The sequence below is a fragment of the Diadema antillarum genome, unplaced genomic scaffold, assembly GCF_040938485.1.
Source record: "Diadema antillarum isolate AM-2024a unplaced genomic scaffold, OU_Dant_1.0 scf00000114, whole genome shotgun sequence".
In the NCBI taxonomy this organism is placed as follows: domain Eukaryota; kingdom Metazoa; phylum Echinodermata; class Echinoidea; order Diadematoida; family Diadematidae; genus Diadema; species Diadema antillarum.
The window spans coordinates 1614216-1641111 of NW_027271003.1; the positions used below are offsets into that span (position 1 = coordinate 1614216).

General features: G+C 37.6%; 2 protein-coding genes across 2 annotated transcripts in view; both read right to left on the bottom strand.

Moving 5' to 3' along the window:
• The window catches only part of LOC139719779 (uncharacterized), a 30938-nt gene extending 24520 nt beyond the window's left edge, over positions 1-6418 (bottom strand). Inside the window, exon 1 of the mRNA XM_071631163.1 lies at positions 6067-6418. Coding sequence (XP_071487264.1) covers positions 6067-6315 — 249 coding nt within the window. The 5' untranslated portion in view covers positions 6316-6418. The remainder of the gene's footprint in view (positions 1-6066) is intronic.
• A 10745-nt stretch (positions 6419-17163) lies between these two features.
• Positions 17164-26896, bottom strand: part of LOC139719723 (transient receptor potential cation channel subfamily A member 1 homolog) — a 40993-nt gene continuing 31260 nt past the window's right edge. Inside the window, exons 16-24 of the mRNA XM_071631115.1 lie at positions 26217-26512; positions 25194-25514; positions 23557-23694; positions 22165-22273; positions 21348-21439; positions 19944-20171; positions 19008-19076; positions 18530-18685; positions 17164-17690 (exon numbers count right to left, since the gene is read on the bottom strand). Of these exons, the coding sequence (XP_071487216.1) occupies positions 17280-17690; positions 18530-18685; positions 19008-19076; positions 19944-20171; positions 21348-21439; positions 22165-22273; positions 23557-23694; positions 25194-25514; positions 26217-26512 (1820 nt within the window). The 3' untranslated portion in view covers positions 17164-17279. The remainder of the gene's footprint in view (positions 17691-18529; positions 18686-19007; positions 19077-19943; positions 20172-21347; positions 21440-22164; positions 22274-23556; positions 23695-25193; positions 25515-26216; positions 26513-26896) is intronic.

Here is a 26896-nt window from a genome sequence, read left to right on the forward strand (position 1 = left end):
TGAGACACACGATTGTTAGTGCGATAAACAAAAACTCTATTCGCGGTTGAATTATTGTATTCGGTTATGTACAGTATGTATATCAAGAGCCCCCCCCCCCCCCCCATCAACGCCTGTTCACGTGTAGGCTACATGCATGTACACACTTCTTTTTTTTGTTTTCAGTGATCTTTTTATTAATTCCATTTCCTTTGAGAATATAACAATTCAAAAAAATTACACACATTCTACATAACATCTGTCATAAATCATGTAGATATTCCTACAGTTATGAGACATAATCCATAATCCATAAAACAAGAATAATCATTCAATTCATTTTAAGGCAGATATCAAACAGAAGAGAGGAAATAGAATGAATTATCCGATCATTCCTTTTTAACTACAAAACAAACAAGCAGAATTCATATATGCATTTGTGAGCAATTTAGCCAAACACTAAAAAAACAGGAAATGAAATTTCTATTATATCAAAAGAACGATGACAACAACAACAACATAAATCACCCTCATTCCACCTTTCCACCATACCCAACCCTCAACTACTCATAACTTTAAACTTTAAACCCCCCCAAAAAAAACACAACAAACGTCCTTCTCATCTCTAAACCACCTCCCCACCCTCTACACTACATCCACCTCCTTACCCGAGACAGACACACTCCTCTCATCCACCTCTCATCTCATCCACCTTTCATCCACCCACCCATTTACACACCCACCACCTGCACACACATCCGCTTAACACACACACACACACACACACACACACACACACACACACACACACACACACACACACATCCACTTAACACACTTCCACACCCCTGCACACACATTCACTCACCACTACACACAGTTATTTCTGCTCGCATTCAGAACATAATAATTATGCTAATTATGCTTAGGATATATGCTGCATACACACAATACATGCATGCGCATACACATATCATACACACAATATACATATCCACATACCTGCATATATATTTTATATACACAATACTTATCTCTGAACTCAAAAATATCTAAAGAAAAGAAGTCAGTAATCAAACACACACAAAAGGGAGAAGTACGGGTGCATAAATAAACTAATCCTTTACAAATTTTTAAAACATTCCCATTTCAGCAAATGCAAACCCGGTTTATTTCTTCTTATGGCAATATCATTCTCTTCCTTTCGACATGTCATTAATGCCTTTTTAATTCTACCAATGTCGGTGTTATTAACTGTGACCTCGCTTTATATAACATATGTTTAACTATAAGAATAAGAGTGTTGTACAGTTTGATTCTGTGAGAAGTTCCTTCTAAACCAATATGTATATCCCGCCAAGCTAAATTACGTAACTCTTCTAACTGAAAGTACTCAATGAAATCCTGCCATAAAGATTTAACTTTTTCACAGCTCCAAAATAAATGCGAGTAAGTTTCAGAGCTTTTTCCACAAAAGGAACACACACACACACACACACACACACACGCACACACACACACACACACACACACACACACACGTGCACAACCACACAAAGGAGAACGCACATCAGCCGCATTGGCATCTGTCTTAAAACGTTGCATTTCCCCCAAATTATAGACATTCGGACATCAAATTATTGCATTTATTAATGAATGGTTGATTTAAACGGAAACTTGATTCTGCAGCTTTTTCTGTCTTTTACTTAGTTCAGAGAAGCAGCTTGTTTTTATGAGGATTTTCTATGAAGGGGTAAGGGTGTGATGTAGAAATGTAATTAGCCTTGCAATAAGCATCTGTACAATGTAGCCATAATGGGAGAACCATTCTCGACTAGCACTTTGTGCTAACTTTTGGTTTCCCCTTTAACAACATTATCTTTTGTTTGTTTTTTTTTCCCTGGGGCCCGTTGCATAAAAGTTACTATTATGGTAACTTTGCCATCCAATGGTAACTTCCATGGAATTCTTGATTTTGATTGGCCGTTCAGTATTATTGCCATGGTAGTTACCATTGGATGGCAAAGTTACCATAATAGTAACTTTTATGCAACGGGCCCCAGAACCTTTGTCTATGCATATATGTCTATATTACATACTTATTCATTCTCTTCGCCTTTTCATTGATAAATGAATCTCAATGAAACTAAATCAATTATACCACATGTATTCTTATGTAAGATAAATACAAGTATGCCAAATATATGCTTGCATAGCTGTAAGAACCTTGTATATCATTGTATTCTCATAAAAGTTTTTCATGTTATTGTATCTTACCCTATGTTATTATGTTATCATATTCACATGTATAGGCCTACATGTTGTAAATAAACTCAACGCACTCATAATGACTCGTTCTTTCATGACCTCTCGTAAAGGTTATGTATTGGCACTTGAAATTGAAGAATACAAGATATCAACAAATCACAACTATTGAGTAAGCATGCAGGTGATTTTAAAGTGCACTGGAATAGTCTTTTGTCAAGACGTTGTTGTTTACACATGCGCTCCCCAGTTGACGCGAGAATTATGGACAGAATTCCCCTTCATGCAGACTTGCTGCTAACAAGTGTCAAATTTATACTATTAGTGAAGAACATACTCAGAACACTTAGAAGTGCGAATGAAAGCGCCTTGATTGAAGGTCAGATTTCAAAAAAAAAATGAAGAAAGAGAAATTTAGACTAAAGTTTAAATCTGGGGCATGGAATATGTATTTCGAACGCCAAAATGCACCTTTATCCTCATTATGAAGTTGTTTAGAGTAGACTCAAAGTTACGTGTAGGAGAGCCATATCCTTTGCGCTTAGTCACTGTACATCTTGTAACGAATAATTATAATGGAGAAATCGTGATGACGTGCCCCGACACAGAAAATCTAATTTCATTGTTGTTGTTTTTTTTTTGTTTTTTTTTTTTTGCAGCGAGACGAACAGCTCAGAGCAACTAAGTTGATATTTGAGAGGCCCTGGTAGGGATAGGGGATTACTTAAAAATCATTGATAATGACAATAATGCAAAAAATGACAGTAGCAATATTGATAATGATGATGAAAATTGAACTAGAAAGATTTCAAAAAAACACTTCTTATTGCACAGAATCAACTTTCCTTTGGCCAACCAAAAACTTGGTTGAAAGACTCACAGCATCAAAACTTTCTGACATAAGCACTTTGGAGGTAGCAATTCTATACTGCAACGGGTTATCACCAGTGGCATTTTAAAAACCTGTCAACTATAGAAAGCAGAATTCAGTCTTATCCAACTCGTATCCCTCCAGATTTTACTCGACTAACCAAAGTTAATGATCGATATTATAGATCCATCCGACATTCAATTTACTGTCCTTAAACATTAGTTATTCCATTATATACGATGGGACAATCCTTTAATTCAGTCATGCACCACTATTCTTTCTTGCAAATTTGCCTTGAAAAGAAACCTAATATCAACATACAAATCATGAATTGATATTGAGTAAAAATAACGAAATCTATTATGATGAAAAACTGCTTGCTTTCGGTATTGTAATATTCATAAAATGTTATAAGACTGAAAGCGTAAACACATGTTAACAGAGTAATTATCAAGAGCATTGGCGCTTGTAATAATGTGCTTGGTAATACCTTGTCGTCTTCTTAGTCTTTTCAAAGACCGTCACACTTTTATTTCTGATATTATATTGAGGGGAAAGAGCCGCAGCCTGTCACTGGGATTCCCTATGTCATGCCCGTTTGACTGTGTGACGAACCTCTGCTCCCTTCACTTGCGATTACTCAGTATTACAGAGAAAGAGTCTTTGAAAAAGGCTACTCTCTCCTCTGCTGTTTATGGTTTAGCTAATGTTTAGATACCCATAACATCGCCGGTAAAATATGTACAAAAGTGAGCACGAAGCATATTCTACCTTCATTTTGTTTGAAAATATGCGAAATCGAATATAATTTACCTTTTAACCTTGTTTGCTTTAAAAATATGCAGAAATCAAATCACATCAAACCAACAAGTAGCGGGAGAAGAATTACAATTTTCTAAATCTTGTTTTTTATTCAATTTTAGATTATGTTATTGCTATCGTTGTTTAGTTTTTTCCTTTTTTCTGGGGGAGGGGGTGTGGTAAACCTAGTCTAGACATATTAAGAATTTATCATTCCGAACCTATTGTGCGTCCATGCCCGAAGTTCACCTGTGAGCTATGACGTTTCTGGAGACATTATTGGCCATAGGTATAGGGTGTTAAAATCGAAAGATACATCATACGGGGAAAGGGTGTTCAGTAATACACGCAGGAAAAAAGAGCATTGTGCGAGCTGTTGTCATTCTAACTGTGTAACGTGCCTACGCATATTATAGCACGGAAGTATACTGTGTATAAAAAGGACAGGAATTTCTCTTCTTCTCCGCTTGGACGCATTTCGGATTTCAGTGAGGCCACTTTGGGAACTTGTACCTAGCTGTGCTTGAGTGACCAGTGCCTAACAATATGGTGCTATCGTAAATAACGCCTCCACAACCATGACCTTCACTTCACAGGACGAAACGAACGTAAAGGAAGTTGCGGTATGAAAACCCTTATTATACGCCCTACGATACGCTGTTATTTTCGCATACATATATTTTCGCGAATGAGAAGGTCATAGGCATTTTCGCGAGATGTTTTCGCGAATTGACACCGACGCTAACGTAAAAATGCACTATATTATGTGTATAGCATACCCATCAGGCATTCTGTGTGACTGACATATGTGTAGAGTAGCATGGCTAGCTCAGTTCATATTGCATTAACACTTTGTATCCGCTATAGGAGAGAGAACTATTAAAATGTTAAAAAAGTGTATCTATAGACACATACAAATTGATTACAAACGCTGACAGACTGATAGAAAGATAGATGAAAATAATTGAATGAGAGAAAGACAGAGAGGAAGAAGGAAAATGATTATAAATCGATCGATAGATAGATAGACACGGTAGATAGATAGAGAGATTGAAAGAAACAGTGCGCGAGTTGATATTTTGATAGATGAATAATAGACAGACAGATAGACAGGAAGATTTGTAGATACGTATGGAAGCAGATAAATAAAAGAATAGATGGAAGATACTCCAAGCAGAAGGCAGTTTCTGGAGGTATGTCACTGCATGCAGAGAAGTGGATAGCTGTACTGTCACACTCTAGTCCCTATACTTCCTCATATCTTTTACAGACAAAATCTCCCTTTTTTCCGAACAAATTCCAGGGATTAATGTTCTCTATATAGGCCAGAAACGCAAAGCTGCTCAAAAATGTAAGCATCCTTCACTTCTGTTTGATTCTTTTCTTTTCTTTTCTTTTCTTTTTGTCCCACCTGACCGGGAGCTGACAATAAAGACATGCTGATTCTCTGTCGACCAAGAATTGGTTGTGTGCAAGCCATCCGCAGTTGCAGTGGCACACCCTTTTACATTATACCCATATCCCCCCCCCCCAAAAAAAAAAAAAGAAATACAACGGGACTCTCCGCAATGATATCTTTGAAACATTGAATCAATCTAAATACAAATTCAAGGTATGCAACAATAACTCATTGCCCACATCTTACAGAAAACCTAATTCAATTTGCTTCAGTGGTCAAAGTGAAATGATGAATTTTGTAGAGGATGTCGGGAATCTCTTCCATCCAAGTTCTTTCCATTGTATTCACACACAAGATCATCGAAGTGCTAAACTTGGAAGAATCAGACTCATGAAATGCTTTACAACCTCCACATTTCTCTGTGATCGCTTTACCAAATCGAATGGGGCCTTCTGTAGAATAGAGCTAAAATGTTATATTTTAAGACACTGAAGGAGCATTTAGACAGGTATCATATTGGGTGTTATCAGTGCGAAAATGTGATTGTTTTTTTTTTTGGGGGGGGCATACTGTAGAATGATCAGTAAGATTGGTGAATGTGCTGAAGAAAATACAGAAAAATGTAAAGAAACTAGCCTTAATACATTTTGTACATCGCTTTTAAAATAAGAAAAAAAATCTACAGCAAAATCCGGCGTATAATCATTCCAAAGAATAAAACGTGTGAAGATGTAATAATCTCTCAGTTTACCTGCACAATCGATTTTCGCGGTTTCGCCTTTTCTTTCTTCTTGACCGATTTCGCACGACTTGGCGTACTGTCTGCTTCCAAATCATCGCTCCAATCAGACAGATCGAAGTCAGAAAGATCGCTGTCCAGCCAGCTATCGTCCAAACTATCGTCCCAGCTATCGTAGTCGTCTGCACCCTGAGTCAGAGCAGATGTCGGTTGGGAAGCTACTTTCATTGACGCCGTCTTCCATTTCGTGGCGGCTGCCATTGCGATCTCGACGTTAAACCGATACTACTGTAGGCTTCGAAAGGAAATCAGCTGCGCATTTTATAGTGCAGGTCTAATAAAGAGAAGGGACCAAGTCCAGGTTAGCAGTTGTGTGTGTACCTGTCCGCCAGCGAGAGGAGCTTCTGCTCGAACAGGATTTGGAACACTTTCCGCATATCACCCAAGGCCTTTAATCGATACAGTCAGGCGAATTCAGCTGTGACGCACTTCCGAAATGCCGAATTCTCCACGTTTGGTGCACCACAAACGTGAGGCAAAGGGAGAATTGGAACTGTACTTGTTTGTTTTGTGCAGAGTACCAGAAACAATATGCTTGCTTGTCTGTTGTATAGTTTTTGTCTATCTAATTGTGAATTGCAAGTTTTATAGCCATCAGGCGTGTTTGTGGAGTTTGGGACGTGTTTGCTTTCCTGCGCCGAAAATTTTGTACTCTTTTAAGTTCGACATATCAATGTGGATTAGTGTGTGTCCAAGTTGTAAGATTGAATGCCAGTGTAATGAAGGACCTTTGCAAAAAGGTTCTTTAAAGTGACTGCAAGTGGCAAGTAAATGTTGTCTAACCTAGAAAGTAGAATTAAAACATTTTGTTTAAAAATCTCTCTGTGTGTGTGGTTGCTTGGATATCATCAAGGCATTTTTCCTTTTTTGTGTTTTCGTATTCATTGACTAATAAAACAGAAAATCCATATCAAGGTACGGTACATACAAAATATCTATTCTGAGAATCAACTCTTGCGAGGTTTATAAGGACATCCGTCGGCGTTGATAAGTATATCCTTTGATATAGGGGCTATGTTCAATGACGTCGTGATACGGATGCTATTAACGGCATGGTGTAGTTTCGTGTGAGATCTGGCCTCAGATTTCTAACTTTTTTGATGAGATAATTCTTCTTCTTCTCGAGTCACTACGCAGAATGGATTCTTCCAATCCAATTTTGGATGCACTGCCTGGTACAGGCGTTAGAGGTGCCAGATCTTCTTGTGTGTAATGCTCTGGTAGAAGCAGGGAGGTGGAAGAGAGAGGCTCTCTCTTCCACCTCCCTGGGTAGAAGTGGACAGACAAGGAGATGTTGCATAGTCTGCTCCTCTCCACACAGGCAGGTGGTGTCATCATTCTCACTATACCCCCACTTTGCGAGGTTAGATTTGCAGCGGCCGACAGCACTTCTTAGGCGATTGCAGCTGCGACCAGAAAGGCCATGCCTCACTGGCGCCTGGTGGTGTTAATAGTAGACACCGTATGCGGTGTATAATACATGGGTAAGGCGTTCAATCCACTCTAGGCGTTTTCACATCAGCCCGATGTTTCGAAATAGCGCGCTATTTTCTGACTTGGGAAATTAAAAAATATCTCGAGCTTGGATTTTTATCGGGCTGATGTGAAAACGCCTAATGATAGACGCTGCTTATCAGATAATGAGAAACCGACTTATAAAATGTGAAAGAGCACGTAATTTCAACAAAACAAAATAATGCTTTTATGATGCAATTCGGCTTTGAAATTACCAAGATATCCAAAACAAAGAGATTAGAATAAAAGGTGGGACCCTTCTTTTTTATGATTATTTCGTTTTACTCTGTTTTTAGATATGTCAGGCATCTCAAAACCGATTATCATAGAATAAGCATTTAATTCCTCTGAGAACCATAGCTCTGTAATCTCTCATAAACAGTTTCTCAGTATCTTTCAAAAAGTTATAGGCTAAATCATCATCATCATCATCATCATCATCTGCACCAATACTATACCATCACTTTAACAGCCTTTTCGATAATAGTCCCGCGAGTGTGTGTTTGGTCTATTATGACAGCCTACACTTCACTGTAGAATGATGTAGTCTGATTTTATACAGGTACTGCAAGAATACCAATGCAGTAGCGCAGTTAACGTAATAAGTCACCATGAATTTGAATTCACATAGTTGCATTTACATAACTGTTGATTACTGTAAGCAATATTTAAAATACCCCCACACCACTATAATCGTCGGCGTAATGGCTAAATCGCGATACAGCTCGTGGACGTATTTTACTAAAGTGTTGATGTCGAGCCTTGCCCGTGATGTCTATCTCATGAGCTGTATAACTCGTGAGCTGCATTACAGTGGTGTGGGGCTGTATGACTAATGAACAAGAATGACTCGTAGGTTGTATGAATCGTGGGCGTATGTCTAGTATATGTAAAGCTATTTTTTTTTGGGGGGGGGGGATGGGTGGGGTGGGTGGAGAAGTGACTTTTTTCTTTCGCTTTTATTTACATTCCTCGAGTTATTATTGTGATACATAACATTATCGCGATATCTCTCACCACCCCATTCTCTGCTCTTTGTTTGGTTTTTGCCAGAGAGCGCTATACACACTGATAAACTTAATCAACTATACACAGTAAAGCAACACACGCGGAACAAGACGTTACAGATAGCAGGGTTTAGTAGTCTAAATTTTCCCTCATTAGATACTTTTTAAAATTATTTTTTTTTTGTTTTATTTCACCGGAACTGTTCAGCATATCGTATAATTCTAATTCAAAAAATTCAAGAAAGCTCCCTCCTGTGAAAGGGCCCTCACCCTCCTTCCATCTCCATTTTGATACAGTGCACCTAGAAAGAAAACTATTTTGTGATTCAAAATGTCCTGAATATCAATTTGATATGCTCTATATTGATTGAGTATTTTCTTTATATTTCACCCCCCCCCCCAAAAAAAAAAAAGAAGAAAATAAATAAAGACAGTGTGCACAAGATCATTGATGTTCTGTTCTAAAAATGCGATCACAAATGAAATTGTGATTCCATTTCGTTTTCGGATTAACAAACACTCGAAATAAAGAAACTTTGGTAATGCTTCCTCCATTCTTCATTTCCTGAATTGCACCCTAAACCAAAGACACTGGATATAAATTTTGATAAACAGTAAATAAATAATTTAACTTGAAAAAATTCTTCTGTCGAGTTGTTTATAACAAACATAAAAAGGTCTCATCAATTCAATGCTTAATTAGGTGGTTTGCCGATTATGGGGTTTTCCGATTGCTTGCAGTAAATGAATGAACAAGGAAACAGATAAAACATTGGCTAAACAAGAAAGTTGTAAGAAAAACGAAAATGTTTAAGAAAGTTGTTTATAAGCTTTTATCAGTTGTATACCCTTGCTAGTGGTTATGCACTAATTCGTATATGTTTTCCATTTTTTATTTGCGAAAATAGTCACTTCAGTAAAATTGACAAAACGAAAAAAAGTCTACATGGAAAAAAAAGAAAAACGACAAAAAGCAGAACCTGACATGTTGTTTATGATCCCATGTTTGTTTCTTTTATACCCACAGCAAGAACCGTTTGAAAAAAATGAAGAATGAGAGGAGAAGGGGCTCCAAACCCCTCCCTCTTGTTTCGTCATAATGAGTAGATTTTTTGCAACTATATTTTTTCAAAGTCTCTTTAAAACATTCAAACAATAAGACTGCGTAGGTGGCTGTTAGCACAAGATTTAAGCTTTAAGCTCTGAATTGTAAAATTCATCCAATCTAGACCATTGTCAAATGTCAAATTGTCAAAAATGTCACTATGTCAAATTTCATGTGTATGTGTGTGTGTGTGTTTCAACCCTTTCTTCTGGAACTTTCGGAATGCTGATAATGTCCGTACATTGTACAATCATGATCATCAAGTATAATGTCATGTCAATGCAACAATCAACGTTCAAAATGTCTCCACAGATTTTGTTTTATGTATATTCTATACATATATATATATATGTTGCAAATTCACGTATTGGCTCCAATGTAACGAAGAATAAACCGGTAATGCAATATTTCGCCAATTATAAGAAAGGATGAGTTTATTGAGCAACTCAAATTTTCGGTGGCTTCCATCCACCTTCTTCAGGAGTCTCCGCATCTAGCATTACCGGTTTATTCTTCGTTTTATATATATATATATATATATATATATATTTATATATATACATATATATACGTGTGTGTGTGTTGTAGAACAGCCATCATAGACGATTTCATAATGTCTTTCATCTGGAGTTGAAGAATTTTCCCTATTAAAGGGGAAGGCTAGTAACTGATCAGTGGGAATCAGTGGAAATGCTGGGAGATTATTGTTCCACTCCTTATGGGATTCATTCAAGAGTTCATTGTATATCTACTGTTGTGTGAAAATGATATGCTTCAGAATGGTCTCATATTCAAGTAATGTGCAGTTTAATGCTTCCAGGTTAGCGTCCCTGGTCAGTGACGGAGCATTAATCTGCACATTACTTGAATATGAGACCGTTCTGAAGCAAATCATTTTCACACAACAATAGATATACAATGAACTCTTAAATGAATCCCATAAGGATTGGAACAATAATCTCCCAGCATTTCCACTGATTCCCACAGATCAGTCACTAGCCTTCCCCTTTAAATCTCTCGAAAACTACAACTGTAGAAATTTGGAGAAGATATGTTCGCGGGAAGGAAAATTCAAGTTGATTATATAACACACACATTTGTGTCATAATCATCAGCCGATAACGACACACACATTATTGTTGGAATGGGTCCAAGAAAATAGAGACCGTTGTATCGCGCATTTCACTTTTATTAGAACTTCTCGTTTAAAAATTTCTATCATATGTCACTTAGATAAAAAGATATTCAATTCGTAACATCACTTCATCGACTATTTCATTTCATGAAAAAAAAAATCTCTACAAAGCATATCATGAAAAAAAAAGAAAGCTTACGATATTTGCAAGCGTCTAAACAAAATCACCTGCAGTCACTTACAGACACACGGTCAAACAGGTAAAATACTTTGGGTTACTTTTTGATGTGTGTACGGCACTAGCTCATCAAAATCTGTAGCACATCGTCTGAATCCTCATCATGTTCAATCAGAGAGTTTTCTATCTAACCCCATACGGACAATATCGTAATGTAATATATTTCATGATATTAAAACAATAGAATTCCGATAAACTGAACCATAAACTCTTACACTTTTCCTTTTCCATGTTTTTTTTTTTAACCTGCAGTGCACAATATCTCACTGATGTAAAAGAATGAATTAGAAAATGATTTTTGTATTTTACTGAACTTCACATTACATCACGGCGTTAAATTACCCTCCATATAGGAATAACGTTTGAATGATAACTTTGAAGATTTTCTTTTACCAACTTATAATACAATGTGCTTCTCAAGTGAATTGACTAAAACCCTGTGATTTCAACCGAGTGAAATGTAATATTTCTTTCTTTTCTTACCACACATACTGCTTCATCTTTTACAAGTAAAGTTGTCTCATCCTGGAGTTTGCGTAGCAATGCTTCAAACTGTACAGAGTCTGAATCTACATAGACATTTCTTTACAATTTTGATAAGATTTCAGTAAAATGGGAATAACCACTTTTGTTATGTGTTCGGGAAAGTATATGTCATGAATGTATATTGGAATCCCAGGAATAACAATTTACTATCTTTCGTTTTTATTTGATGCTAATTTCTATTACTCAAGGACAGTACAAATGGTTCCTGTTTACTGTTTCACTAGCATTGCCCTGAATAATGGCAGGCTACTGGTATCCAACTTGCACACAGTCTGTTTATGTTAGTGAACGAATTTCGTGAGTTTAAAGGTACTGTTTTTCTCATATTTTTTTCAAAATGAAAAACAAAAAAGTCCTCCACTGCGTGAACGCGTCTGGATAATAGAGATTTCAGGATGAAAGGAGGCCGGATATAAATCGAGGTCGAACTGTATAATATACTAGTATACCGTATTATTAAGTTTTCCACATTGTACAACTTCTCTGCTCGTAGAAAGTTTACATATCAAAACAAACAAACAACAGACAAACACGTTTCATAATAGGTACAAAGAAATACACGGGCAGACCACCTTGATATTTGAGGATAATTAATTTTGAACAAAAACCACACTTTGCGCTCTGTATTGATACACAGCAAATTAAGTTACGTATCTAGAACATTTTGAAATTACACATTGTAGCACGGTGTAAACTTTGTTCCCATGTGCATGATTTAGCATGTGAGTGTCACAGGATATACTCACATTATCAAAATGCAAAATAAATTTGTCCGGACAATAGACGAGCAAAATGTAAAAAGAAAAAACAAACAAAAAGCAAAAAAAACAAACAAACAAACAAACAAACAAACAGCACTAGTAATCAACTGTCCTCTAAAATACATCAGTTTATGGTCTTTAAGGCACGGTAAATAACAGCACAATAAGATTTTAAAGTCCTTTTATGACAGATACGCTTTTTTCCCTTGGCATACAACAAGTTCTTAGGTACACACTTGTATCATTTCAGACATTTCAATTCAGTTCAGTTTATTCATATTTTTGTTCATATTTCCATTTTCTCTACGAAACTACATAGAACCATTTAAAGTATAGTAATACTGTTGTGAGAATAGAAAATGTATACAACTATGCTTCTTTATTACAGCAAAACACATGCACACACACACACACACACACACACACACACGCAACAGAACATACTGAATGCAAATGTTAATGGTCATATTATTGTGATAATAAAGGTGTGGCAAGGACATAACAAAAATGTGATGGGGCCTACAAGTAGTTGTGCACATGTGGAGTAAAATTCATAACATAAAACAAAAGTGTTAAGTAAGTATATTGAATCTGTTAATAGTCCAAGAGTATTAGTTTTAACCTGGACATTTTTGGTAACAAGCTGATTTTTTCAGGATAAGTCCAGAAAAATGTCTAGAATAACATACTAAAAGTCCTCATAAATCCTCCTTGAGCGTTTTCCGCAATCCAAGATGGCGTCCAAAATGGCCGCCATTTCCAGAAATTCTTGTAACTTTTCAACCAGAGAACCCAAATACAAAATTTAAATGTCTAAATATATGTTTTAAAGCATGAAGAACTCAATAAAATACATATCAAGAGATGTTGATGCACGCAAGTACCGAAATCCAAGATGGCATCCAAAATGGCCGCCATTTTCTGAAATTCTTATAGCTTTTCAGTCAGGTAACCCAAATACGAAATTTAAATGTCTAAATATATGTTTTGAAGCATGAAGAACTCATTGAAACACATATCAAGAGATTTTGATGCATGCACGCAAGTACCGTAATCCAAGATGGCGTCCAAAATGGCTGCCATTTTCTGAAATTCTTATAACTTTTCAGCCAGGTAGCCTAAATACAAAATTTAAATGTCTACATATATGTTCTGAAGGTAGAAGAACTCAATAAAGTACGTATTAAGAGTTGTTGAAGCTCACAAGTACCGTAATCCAAGATGGCGTCCAAAATGGCCGCCATTTCCTGATTTTATTTTGCAAGTAGATGTCAACTGTACACACTTGGAATGTCGAAATATACGTTTTGAGTCTCAAGGAACCAAATACTTATTCAGAGATTTTGAAACACAAATAAAGCGCTTGAGCACTTCCAGAAATCCAAAGTGGTGTCCAAAATGGCTGCCATTTCCTGTTTTTCTCATAACCCTGCAACTACGTAATTGCGATACGCACTTAAATGTATAAATATATATTTTAAGACATAAGGAACCCAACGAAATACTTATTTAGAGATCATGAAGCACATAAGTACAAATAAAATCACGTGAGTTCTTCCCGAAAACCAAATGTTGCCCAAAATGGCCGCCATTTGTTCATCAAAATTTACTGTTTTTAGCCTGTTTCAAGAGACAAAGAAATTCAACATAATGTTCGAGATTCAACAACTCAGAAGGTCCAGTGGAATCTTTCCTGTAAATGTGCACAAAACGGGTATAGGTTGGGTTGGATGCATCCCTCCCCCTCCTCCTTGGGGAAGGTGGTGGCCTGTACAATCATTATTTTCCAAATATTCAACCTGAAGTATTTGCACTTTGTCATTCAGTTGCAATCATAAAAATGCTAAATGTCCCTCGCTCGGCCCCTTTTTATAGACTTTGTACACTTTTGAGATTAACAAATTTCTGAATCTGTCATCAAAAAGTGTGCACCAGATCTTTCACTTACAAAATGCAAAAGTTAGTTCCCTCATATTGAAGGGTAATTTGCCCTAACTCTTCAACCGCTCACTTCCCCCAATATATATTAAATTTCCCTTTTGATTAACAATTCCCAAATATTCCATCAAATGTGTGTAAATGATATAATTATTTCATTTCTATTCAAGTGTAAAAGCTCTTTCTTTTCTATGGGGGATGGGGATAATGAGACTATTATTATCTACTCTTCGAGAATGGATAATTTTCTCCATATAACACCAAGGGTGCATTAGGCCGTTTAATGATGATCATCGAAATGCAAAACTCCCTCCAGTCGAAAGTGACCCCCCCCCCCCCATCATCTACTAGCTCATTGCCTTGAATATACTAGTCTTTATTCTACTTACACTTTTTATTAGAAACAAAAATCTAGTGTTTCATCAACAGAGCGCACCATAAAACTCGTAACCTGAAAAAAAAAAACCAACAAATCTCCATTTTGTGGGAAGGTGCATCACCTCATACGCCTCCCCCGCATATTTCCATAAGTATTAATTTCTTACTTTTAGGACAAAAGCAAATCTCAGATATTTCACCAAAGAGTCCGCTAAATCTCTGAATTTCAAATTGGAAAATACAAAAATTTCTGAGGTATGGGAAGGAGTATTCTCCTTTCACACTTCTTCCTCCCCGACACTTTCCTGAATATATATTTTTCCTCACGTTTTCAAATAGAAAACAAATATCGGGTATTTCATCAAATGGATGCAACAGCTCTGTGAAAATACGAAATTTTCCCTCGTGTGGGAGCAGGCAACCCTGTAACCGCGCACTTCCATGATTGTATATCTTTTTTTTTTCCTTTTTTGATGGAAACAAAAATCTAATATTTCACCAATAGGGTGCATCAGGATGTCTGAATATCAGGTCTGAAAATGCAAAATCTCCCTCATGTTGGGGGGGGGGGGGAGGGGGAGGGGGAGGGGACCCCCCCCCCCCCCCACACCCTTCCATGATCATATTGCCCATTTCCCTGAATACTACTTTATATCCAATTTCCTACTCTTTGATGGAAATAATTCAATATCTTACCAAACGCTTGCACTATGTATTTCACTTTCGAGTAAAAAAAAGATCCGAAAGAAAAAAGGTCCCTCGTATGGTGGAGGAGTATCCCCCCTCCATGCACAAATAACTTTACTTTTCAAAGAATTGTTTTTATTTCTCAAGTGATAACTGACAGTTTCAACTGGAACTCACCTCATGGTAGACATCAAATGCATTGGTAATAAAAAGGGGCTAGCACTAAATTTTCATCTCATGTGCTTAAGGTGACGAAAATAGACCATGTGGTAAACGGATATTGCCTTCTAGTATAGGCTTTATGTTTAGCAACAAATCTGTTGGTGAAATATTTCTCTCGTAACAAGGACACACTCCTTGACGTTAACATGCAAATGCTTTTATTTGTATACGTTACACATAAGAACTATATTTTAAATAAAAAGTTTCTTATAAAATATATTGACATTTATTTACATAATTGTGAGATAAAATTGGTTGCACCCAATTTTCCATATAAGGAAGAGCTCGAGCGTTAAAATCAGCACATTCGTGCTTCTAAATATCTTAATATGTATTTTATTGAGTTATTCATGTTTCGAAACGTGTAAAGACACTTAAACTGTGTATTGGGTTCTCTAGTTGAAAGGTTATAAAAATTTCAGGAAATGGCGGCCATTTTGGTTGCCATATTGGATTACGGTACTTGTGTGCGTCAACATCTCTTAAAATGTATTTTATTGAGTTCTTCATCCTTCAAAACATATATCTAGACACTTAAATTTTGTATTTAGGTTACCTGGCTGAAAAGCTATAACAATTTCAGAAAATGGCAGCCATTTTGGACGCCATCTTGGATTTCGGTACTTGCGTGCATCAAAATCTCTTGATATGTGTTTCAATGAGTTCTTCATGCTTCAAAACATATATTTAGACATATAAATTTCGTATTTGGGTTACCTGACTGAAAAGCTATAAGAATTTCAAAAAATGGCGGCCATTTTGGACGCCATCTTGGATTTCGGTACTTGCGTGCATCAACATCTCTTGATATGTGTTTTATTGAGTTCTTCATTCTTCAAAACATATATTTAGACATTTAAATTTTGTATTTGGGTTCTCTGGTTGAAAAGTTATAAGAAATTCTTGAAATGGCGGCCATTTTGGACGCCATCTTGGATTGCGGAAAACGCTCAAGGAGGATTCATGAGGACTTTTAGTATGTTATTCTAGACATTTTTCTGGACCTATCCTGAAAAAATCAGCTTGTTACCAAAAATGTCCAGGTTAAGGCCTTTTTTGACCTAATGCTCTTGGACTATAAGTAGTTTAGTCAATAGATGTATAGATAGATACTGAAATCAAGTTTCAAGTTTCAAGTATCAAGTAACTTAATACTTGAAGTGACACTTTAAAGATTGATGTATCTGTCATTTTGATGACTAGGAGAACAATAAGTCAATCAACATCAAAGTTTATACCAGTATATGCTGCATACACAAATGTCATACAAAACAAATGGACTTGCATAGGGTATATGCCAATAAGGCTTCTCAACAAAGGTCGTGTACATACCTTTACTTGCTATGAAGCTAGAACCTAGCTGTTAAAATTTCGCAATTATACAGTAATTCTCTTAAGTTCATTTACAATACCTGTGTTATACTTCAGCCTGAATAAAGGCACTTAAAAACAAACATGTACACTCATTGACACACATAGACACGGCCACCCACACCTCACACACACACACACACACACACACACACACACACACATACATACACACACACCCACACATAGTGCATGCATAGAAATTATCTTTAAATGGAAGCTAACTGATCGAGCCACTTTAATCAGTGCTTATATTTAACGATCATTCGTCCAACTCTACCCCACCATGTTTAAGCAATGCGTCTATCTTCTTCTCTATCCGATCAAATCGATCACTCAAAATCTTCTGTTCGCGGGATAGCTCTGCGTCTCTTTCAGCCTGCTTCACCAGTTCGTCAGCCTGCTTCGCTAGCTCGTCAGCCTGCTTTGTAAGTTCGTCGGACTGCTTTGCCAATTCGTCACCCTGCTTTGTCAGTTGGTCGGACTGTTTTGTCAATTCGCCGGACTGTTTTTCCTGCTTGTCGGCTTGCTTGGCCAGTTCGTCAGACTGCTTCGCCAGCTCGTCGTTCACAGTACCGCCAAAGGTTTCTACTTTGCTATCGATCTGCTTCAGACGATACTTCATGTCGGGGAGGAGCTGATCGGCGATACTAGTTTTATGCATGAAGTCTCCCTAAAAGAAAATGTTAGTTTTTCAAGTTACGGTTAAACATAGAGTCCCACAATCATAATGTATCACTGTTTGGTACTCATTCCTGTACTTTCATTAAAAAATCCATAAATAGGCCTACTCTTGGTATATCTCAATGTTATTGTATTGTTAATAAAGTATATGAGATATGTAAATGCAAGTTACTGCGTGAATATGACGTGTTGACATTTACATGCTCGTTCCTATTGTAAAATGTATATAACTGCCATGTACGTCATAATATCTGTTGGCAAATAAAGCACTTGTCCTTTGAAATTAGGAAATAAAACAATCAACGAAATTGGTTTCATAAGACGATTAGTTGAGTGTTTTTTTTTTAAGATTAGAATATGACCAGACGGCATAACATTTGAATTTTCATCAAATTAAGTCAAAATAATGTGACAGCTTTGGCAGACTAATGGGGTGTTGCAAGAAAGTTGCAATCAATTGCAACTTGCAACTGACTGTCACTGGCCAATCAAAATCATTGTTGCATGCATGTCTTCTTAATAGGGCAGACCCTGAGCCAATCAGAATGGTTGTTTCAAAATTAGCAATTATTTGCAATTGATCGCAACTTTCTTGCAACACCCCATTATAAGAGTGCACATTTGCAGAGTGGTTATGTCATGTTTAATAGCACACGACTCCAGGAACCTACGCACAGATTTGTTTGTTTTTGAATGTTTTACATCAAATGAGATAATGAATACTGGTAATGATTTCAATAGCAAAATGGGAGTTTATAGTGTCTAAATCCACAAAATTAGCCATTAAAAAGCAATAATATGGACAGTGTTTAGCGCAGTTCGACTCACTTGCGCCTGATTCTTGATGCAGATCCTTGATGCCTGACGTAATACTTCCTTCTCACCGGTGAGACCCACTCGATTCACATCGAAACGTTTGCGCCGGATGACAGCCGACTGCCAAATGTAGAACGGAAGAGCCTGGACTTCCATTACTGATTCAACCTGTTGATGGAACCATAACAGGTGTTTTGATTTTATAATTTCAGTTAATAGTTAACATAACAACTATATTTTCGACCTCAATGACCCTCAAATTGGACGATATTGTTTGATAAAAGCCACAAATTCAACCCAGATACACCCTTTTGCTCAGTTTTGTGAAATTCACAGTCCGGCTGCTTAACCTATTGAAGACGAGTCCCGGGAATACTCGGGCAGGTGTTTGAGCAATTAATGCATGTTGTAGCAGAACCAGTCCGCCCTCAACGGGCTGATTGTTATCCGTTACCGACGAGCAACTGAAGACAGAATATTAAGTACATACCTGCATCCCAAGACGATGTAACTTGGCCTTCTCCTGGATGGCATGAATATCATCTACCGCCAGACCGACCTGAAAGACCACAATATATTTTGAACTAAGTAGTGATGACTAGTTTAGCTTTATCGTCAACATCGTGTCAGTTTTCTTGAAACGTACGTGACAGTGGGCAGGTGGTGGAAAAATTGAAGCTGGAAACCAGACTTATTTTTGATCAGAACGTTTGGATCAAACCGCCAATCCATTTTGGCATTTATTTCACTGTCTATCAGTCTACCTGTTTATCTCTAGACAGACCAGTGGGAAAGTATATGCTCCAGTGCATCAGTTAAGAGATCAATGGTTGGAATCCCTGCCAAGCAGATCTACGTGTATTCTTGAACAAAACGTTTGACCCATGATTGCTTCTCTTAACGTAGGCGCATAAGATTGATACTACTGAGCATTGGGCAATATAAAATGAAGAGTTTATTTGCAAAAGGGTTTAGATCCACTTTTAGTACTTAAGAGAAAAGTAGGTTTATTTGTGAGAATTTGTACACAAGTGTATGGAAAATCTAAATCTAATTTTGCAATAATTTCTATTCAAATAGTTGTCTGCAGTCGAAATTTTCACTGTAGCTAACTCAACTGGAATTCTGTGCAGTGATGGTAATAACTCAATTTTCATCAAAAATGGATCTAGCCCCTTTTGCAAATGAGCTCTTCAAATGTAAGACACTTTGGAAAACAGTAATAACAACAACAAACCCTGCGCTATTGCTGAAGACCTTCGGTACATCCGACAACAAAAAGACAATGCCATTATTGTTCAAAGAGAAACAAATAAGCAAACACTGGCACCTCTGTTTAAATCGTCATTTTTTACAGTCGGACTTTACAGGGCCAAGTGAAAAAAATGTCTTTGTCATGGAACAAGTTCAGTCTTTCCAAACTTACCAGAAGATTCATGATGAGGATTGACATGACAACGAGGAAGAGAGTGAAAATGATGTAGGTAATGCTCTGGTAGAAAACCGCAGTCAAGAAGTAATCTTCTTCGCCATCCGCTAACGTGTTTTCTGTGTTTAGGTAGTTCTGACTGTGAAAGATGTTCCCGAAATCCAGCTCGCCAATCATCATGACAAAGGTCTTGACGAAAGAATACTCGATCCGGTGGAATGGTTGCTACACCGCGAGAAAAAATGATTATGTATTGTATGTTTTATTTTGTTCTGAGAAGGGGAGCATGCGGAGGCTGTGAGAAAGATATTTCGTGTAGTGAACTCAAACGAAAACTAAACTCAATGATTACGTGATGAACATGTAAGGTCATGCTGTTACGGTTATTATGACATTTGATCAGCACATAAAACCATTTTAAGACTTATTTGTAGCTGGCAATCAGCGATGTTTGCTTGGGTTTGTTTTGTTTTGTTCCAAAATCATATCCTGAGTACGCATCGAATAATATATATCATCATCGAATAATATCATATCAAGTCGCAGGACCAGGACGGCTACACAATGACATGTAAAAGATTCCGTAGTCATGGCAGCGACACTCAAACATGTGTCAAAATCACAATCCTATGGTCATGCACTTGTAGACGGGTTGGGCATTCGTCTTCAACTGATTTGTTTGCCCTGTCATCGATGACACCTCAATGTTTCTTGTCAAGAAATATTACTCAGTTATCACTACTAACTAAATGCCAGATGTCAGATGTCAGATTTCTAAGTCTACTACCTATCTGGAGTATTCACTTTTTTCCATTTTTCATTTAATCTGGCTGGTAGCTGCTGTGAATCTATTCGAGATGTTTTCTATTATTTTTCATTATATTTTGATTTCAATTCTAATTTGTGTTCAAATTTTTCACAAAAATTAGCACAGAACAGAAATACAATTACGTAATACCAAAATTATACAAAGCATAAATTAGCTGAAACTTCATCAGAATATCTAGTCTGTTAAGAGTTGGGCTATGGTCAGAGTATGAGAAATAATTATGATGGGGCCTACTAAAGGTAAGCTTGTTCAGCCGCAGGTCCCAGGATAAATCACATAGGGGGAATACGAAGTACGAATATCTGTTTATACCATACTATAATTGACAGGAACTTATCAAAACAACACAAAAAGTCAAATAAATGTTAGTAAACAAAACACAGAAAATGTGACGTACACGCCGAAAACTTCAGCACACATGAGCGCAAATAAAACCAATAATAGTTCTTATACATCCTTGAAATTTTAAACGCTACCGAATTCAAGTCTGCATCAGAAGTGCCCTCTATTTTTCTACTCATATCATTGTGCTGTGCCACGTGATTTGGCAATCGTTGCCATGGTTACTGTACCTGGTTCATGAGAAGGGTGTAAAAAGCAAGGGCGAAAGCAACGACGAAGAGAATTAGCACCACGACAAACTTCATGAAGGTCCGGAAAATGTCTGAAAAGGAATTATTTTTCTTCTGCTGTTATTTAAAAGCAAGGTACACTGAGGATTTAAAATAAAAACAGAGCGGCTTTGGCCGATGAATTCTATCATCAATGTTACTCTGAATTCCTCACTTCCTATTATAAGTCTATTGAAACCAGTGATTTTTAAGAATATAAAAAAAATAAAACACAGTAAATAATAATTATAATCTTCATAAATAAATCGTCAAAGAAGATCGCATAAAGTTACTTACTTCAGTGTGACTAATTTACTTTTTTTGCCCTTCCCCCACCAACAAAATGTTTCACCCAGAAGAGAAAAGTTAAACTCTTCATGTAGGTTTACACAGAAATCTTAAAACATGAAATGGACTTTTACCGTGCAATGTATGCGTGAAACATGTACTTATAGGCATAGATATTTTGCACTATGTTTATTGTATAATGTATATATTATGTGAAAATACATTTATGTAGATAGCTTTTGGCTCATACATAGGAGGAGCCTTTAGCCTACAACATTATTATGATATGTGAGACTACAGTTGAATCTTGATACACCTTTTCATCTTCATATGGCAGAAAGATAAGGTGTAACTATACTGTTTGATATACTAGTATCACACTCATAACACCACTATCCAGATGAGAACCCCAACATCTCTTATCATAATCATAAATCACGATTTCTCTCCCTTCGCCCAGAATTAGTATACTCAAGTTTTCTTTTCTCACCTATGAACATGATCACGTAGATTCCGAGTACCGAGAACCGCCGCATGAAGAGAATGAGGTTGATCCAAGCAAGGAACACGGCAACCGCCCCACACTGCCACTGCCAGGCCTGTAGCGTCAGGGGGAATTTGAGTCGAACTTAGAATTTAAGATTGACCACAAATTGTTGTATGCCACTGGTTTCACTGTTCAAGTTTATAAGCCTAGCACCACCCACTTCAAATTGTCAAAAGTCAAACACGTCAAAAATGTTTACAGAATTATTTCTTTGCTGTTGTGTTGTTTTGTATTATCAACGGCTACATGAAAAAGTCTCCAAAATCTTCATTTTCATTAGAAAGTTGAGCAACATTGAACACACGCACAGCATGCCATAATTTTTAGTTAATCTTAGATTAAAGGTCCGGTTTACCTTTGGGAACAGTGATTTAATAAAGTATTCAAGATATCACATTAGATGCATATGTTTAGGTGTGCTGTATCACAAAGCATCCTACCATATAACTTTTTTTTTTCAATAAAGTCTAAAATATAAGGAGATTTCAGTATTTTTCTTATTCAACCAAAACTGTACACGGTTTGGTCTGGCAACATTTTTCTTATAACTGTTGTTCAGATTTTGTCTATTTAACAAAACCTTATTTTGATTGTACGGATTCAAATTTTTACAGTAGTTTTTTCTATCCCAATCTCATATTTTAGAACTATTTTAAAGCACTAATGCTTGGTTTTTGTTTCATCTGCAAATGGTAAATGATGCCTATAAAAGTTCGACTTAAATTCTTCTTGAAACACTCCCAGGTTTGACAAACAGAAACAAAGTCAAATTTGAAAGTTAAACGCAGGACAAGAGAACAACTGCAGTTTCTCCAAGTGAAAATGTCATTTTGCATAAAAGAAGACACAATATCATATCGCTATGGGGTGAATGCAGCCAGTCACCCCATAGCTCAATCCCATAGCTCAACCCAATACCTAACCCTAGCAGCCGCTGAGCAAAGTGTGGAATTGGGCATGTTTTCAACGCTTGGTTGCCTTCCATACGCGGTGTTTGATAAGTAAATTGCAGCGTTTGCGTCGTGCCGTCGTCTAAACTCAGACATGACTTCTCAATTCTCTACCTCATAAGCACTTTCCTAATGACATATCAATAGGAACATGAAGCCCCGTCGAAAGCCAAAATGATTGCACTCCAAATGACTATGATATTCATAATTATAAGATCTGCCATGACAGGAAGGGTTGTTGTTGTTGTTGTTTTTTTTTTTTGCCTCACGGATACAAAGTTATCTGTCGCTATTTTGAAATAAAAATGATAATATTATGCATGTTTGATTGTGCATATGTACATATATCTTTGATAAATAGATGTGTAGCTTAAAACTTTCCTACCAGTCGTATGTTTATCCCGTTGTGATATTCAATCCCACTCAGAGGAAGAACGAGTAGAATGGCCAGAAGGTAGAGGACCCACTCTATCAGATTCCCAAAACAGAAATAAGATCTGCGTTGAAAGTACAACTGGACAACCTGTTCAATGATAGAGAAGAAAAATGTGAAACACGCTTCGATTTTAAACAAATTTAATTGTAAATAAAATGGCAAATGACGGTCGAAACATTTTTCCCATTATCGACATGATAGATAATCTAAGCTTCAATTGCATTTTAAAATCATTTGAAAAAGAAATGGGAGGCAGGCCTACTAAAATTTGTCTCAACAAATCCCCATAGATGACTTAAGACAATGTATTAAGCTAAGAAGATAACGAAAATTCATGATAACAGTTGTCGAAGCTGCATACAAAACCAAACTTTCATATTCTAATTCTGCAAGAAATCTCGGCATAATGTACAACTGATAAGTAGAAACATCATGCTCATTTGGTGTAGTACAGCTCTATATAGTGAGGCAAAAACAGCTTACAAGGCGAACGATCACGTCCAAAGCATAATATGATTTCTCAGTAGGCCTTCGCGCTTTGGCGATGAGTTTTTGTTTCCTCGGCAACCTGATACCACCGTGGATGCGTTCTTTTTTCTTTACGGCATTACAGTATCTCCACTTTCAATTGCAGGTTTCTGTGCAGCTGTGACGCCACAAATGAATTCTCCATTTCAAATAAGATACAATGTATTGAAATGTCGTAATACAGCTGTACCACACGGGAGCCTAAATATATGCACGGTAATTGCAGCATTAGGTAAAAGTATCCGTATCTGGGCAATTACCCTTAAGGGCTTTTTACACTTGTAAAATTTTGCTTAGCCCCGGACCAACGGTGGGGCTAAGGGGGGGGGGGGGGGGCCTTAGCCCCACCGTTGGTACGGGACTATCCTTAGCCCACTTTCTGTTTACACTCGTTTTTGCCAAAGTGGGCTAGCCCCACCGATAGTACGGTACTATCTGGCCCTGCAAAATAGCAGGGGTTAGCACCGCAATTGCGGTGCTAGCACCGCAATTGTGGTGCCAAGCAAGTGAGTGTAAACAGAACGAAAATATAATCCTGGGCTAAGCGACGGAGACGAAGTCCGACCCTCACTGACCAATCAGAAACGGGGTAATCAAGTGCTGCCGGTGCGCGCGTGTACGTGTACAGTACACAGCGTAATTATGAATATTCATGTGGTTTGGAAAGTCCGGGGCTAAGAAATACGAGTGTAAAAAGGTCAGTTTTCTCCTTAGCCCCGGACAAGAGATAGTACGGGACTAATTGGCGAGTGTAAAAAGCTGAAAAAATTTGTACGGGACTAACGATAGTCCTGGGTCAGAGAAAGTCCGGGGTTAAGAAACACAAGTGTAAAAAGCCCTTTAGAGGGCAATTACCCCTCGATTAAATACTGGTTAGTGGTAAGGTTGGAGGAAAGATTAGGGTTAGGGGTAGGTTTAGGGTTAGGATTAGGATTAGGGCCAGGGGAAGGGTCTGGGGTAATTGCCCACGGGGTAATTGCCCTAGACCCAAGTCTCATTTTTGTGTGAGTAAAAAAAAAAAATACAGGAGAATATTATGGTTCTTTTCACAAACTTACTTCACGAATGATATTGATGACAGCAAGTAGAAATATGATCCAGTTGCCAATACGACCGAAAAAGAAGAGCGTGGCCTCGCGGAATTCTCCAACCCAGCGATCCTCGCCGTTTGCAAACCACGTCACACCATCGGTGGCGTTTGCGAAGCGCACATAGTAGCTTGGCGGGATGACGAGGACGTAGGAGGTGAGCATGGCAACGAAGAGGAGGTAGGAGACCAGAGAGACCCAGAAAAAATATCGTCCCACTTTGTTCCACTTGTGATTGAGGAGGCTGGCCACCAGGGGGTGGGCAAGGAGATCGGTCCGCTGGGCGGAGACCTGCGACGGGATATCTTAAACTTCTTTAACCGACTTAACACGTTTATCATTAATACACAACCAAAGTCCTGAAACACTTTGTAAGCAGATTTGACATCGATTTTAGAATGAATCAAAATGTTTGCTTTGTGTTAGCCCGCTGAGGACGGGCTGATTTTGCTACAACACGCATTTCCCATATATAGACAAATGCTCGAGTATACTCAGGACTCGTCCTCAACGGGTTAAGATGACTATCGATTAGAATCTCCTTCAAAGACATAACAGAATACTACATAATATGGGGAAGATGTTAACCATTTCTATTAAATAAAATTTTTGTGTTAAGTGATTGGACTTAATTGAATGAGATGGGTATAGATAAATTGAACTGAACTAAATCGAGTAGAACTTCTGCACCGATCTCAAAAAACTGAAAGCTGATCTCAAGTAACGTAAGCGGGGGTGAATTGTACAGAACTAAACTGGATAAACATGCATGACATTCAGTTGAAGGTTCAATGTGTATTTTTACTCTGTGTATAATATGTGTGTGTCTGTCTGTGTGTATTTGCGTGTCTGTGAGTCACGCAATATAGATGTAGTTCATTATAATGGTTTGCATTCTAAGAGACTTGGCGTAGGTACTCCACTTGCCATGCTTGCTCTATTGTCATTCTGTTTGTATCATGACCCAAAACTTAGACTAGTTTGATATCTTACCATGATATTGAGAGGATGATTGAGTGCAATGTCCTTGGAGCTCATCTTTTTATCATAAGGATCCGCGTCTACCTTCAGATGCTCTTCGGAGTCATATTCCTCTGATTTTGGTGTCAACTCCTCGTCATTAAAGACAGAGTTGTCATCCGAATTGCAAGAAGTCACGTTGCCGTTTGATCTGGGTGTAAACGATGTCTCCGCTTGTTCACGTGCGTCGTCGCCGTCGTTGCCGTCGTCGCGTTGGCCTGCTCCCTCTTCTTCCTGCTGTTCTCTCTGTCCTCCATCAACTTCGCAAACTTCGTCCAGTGAAATAGAAATTCCATAGTTGATTTGATTTAGTTTGAGTTGCTTTGATTTGATTTAATATGATACCACTTTAAGATTACACAAATTGTAGTAATTTCATTATAATAATTATACACACACACTCAACAACTTCTGTTGCATTAAATTTTGGTATACGTCCGTACCGATGTGTTGGCTCAGTGAGTAGAGCGGCTGCCCTCACAATCGGGAGGTCGTGGGTTCAAACCCCGGCCGCGTCATACCAAAAGACGTTAAAAGATGGGAGTTGCTGCTGCCTTGTTTGCCGTTCAACAGTTGAAAAGGTTAGAGCAACGTCGATCTGGCGCTGCTCAGTGGCTGCCGGGCCCACGATCAATTGGGCAAAATGAATTTCC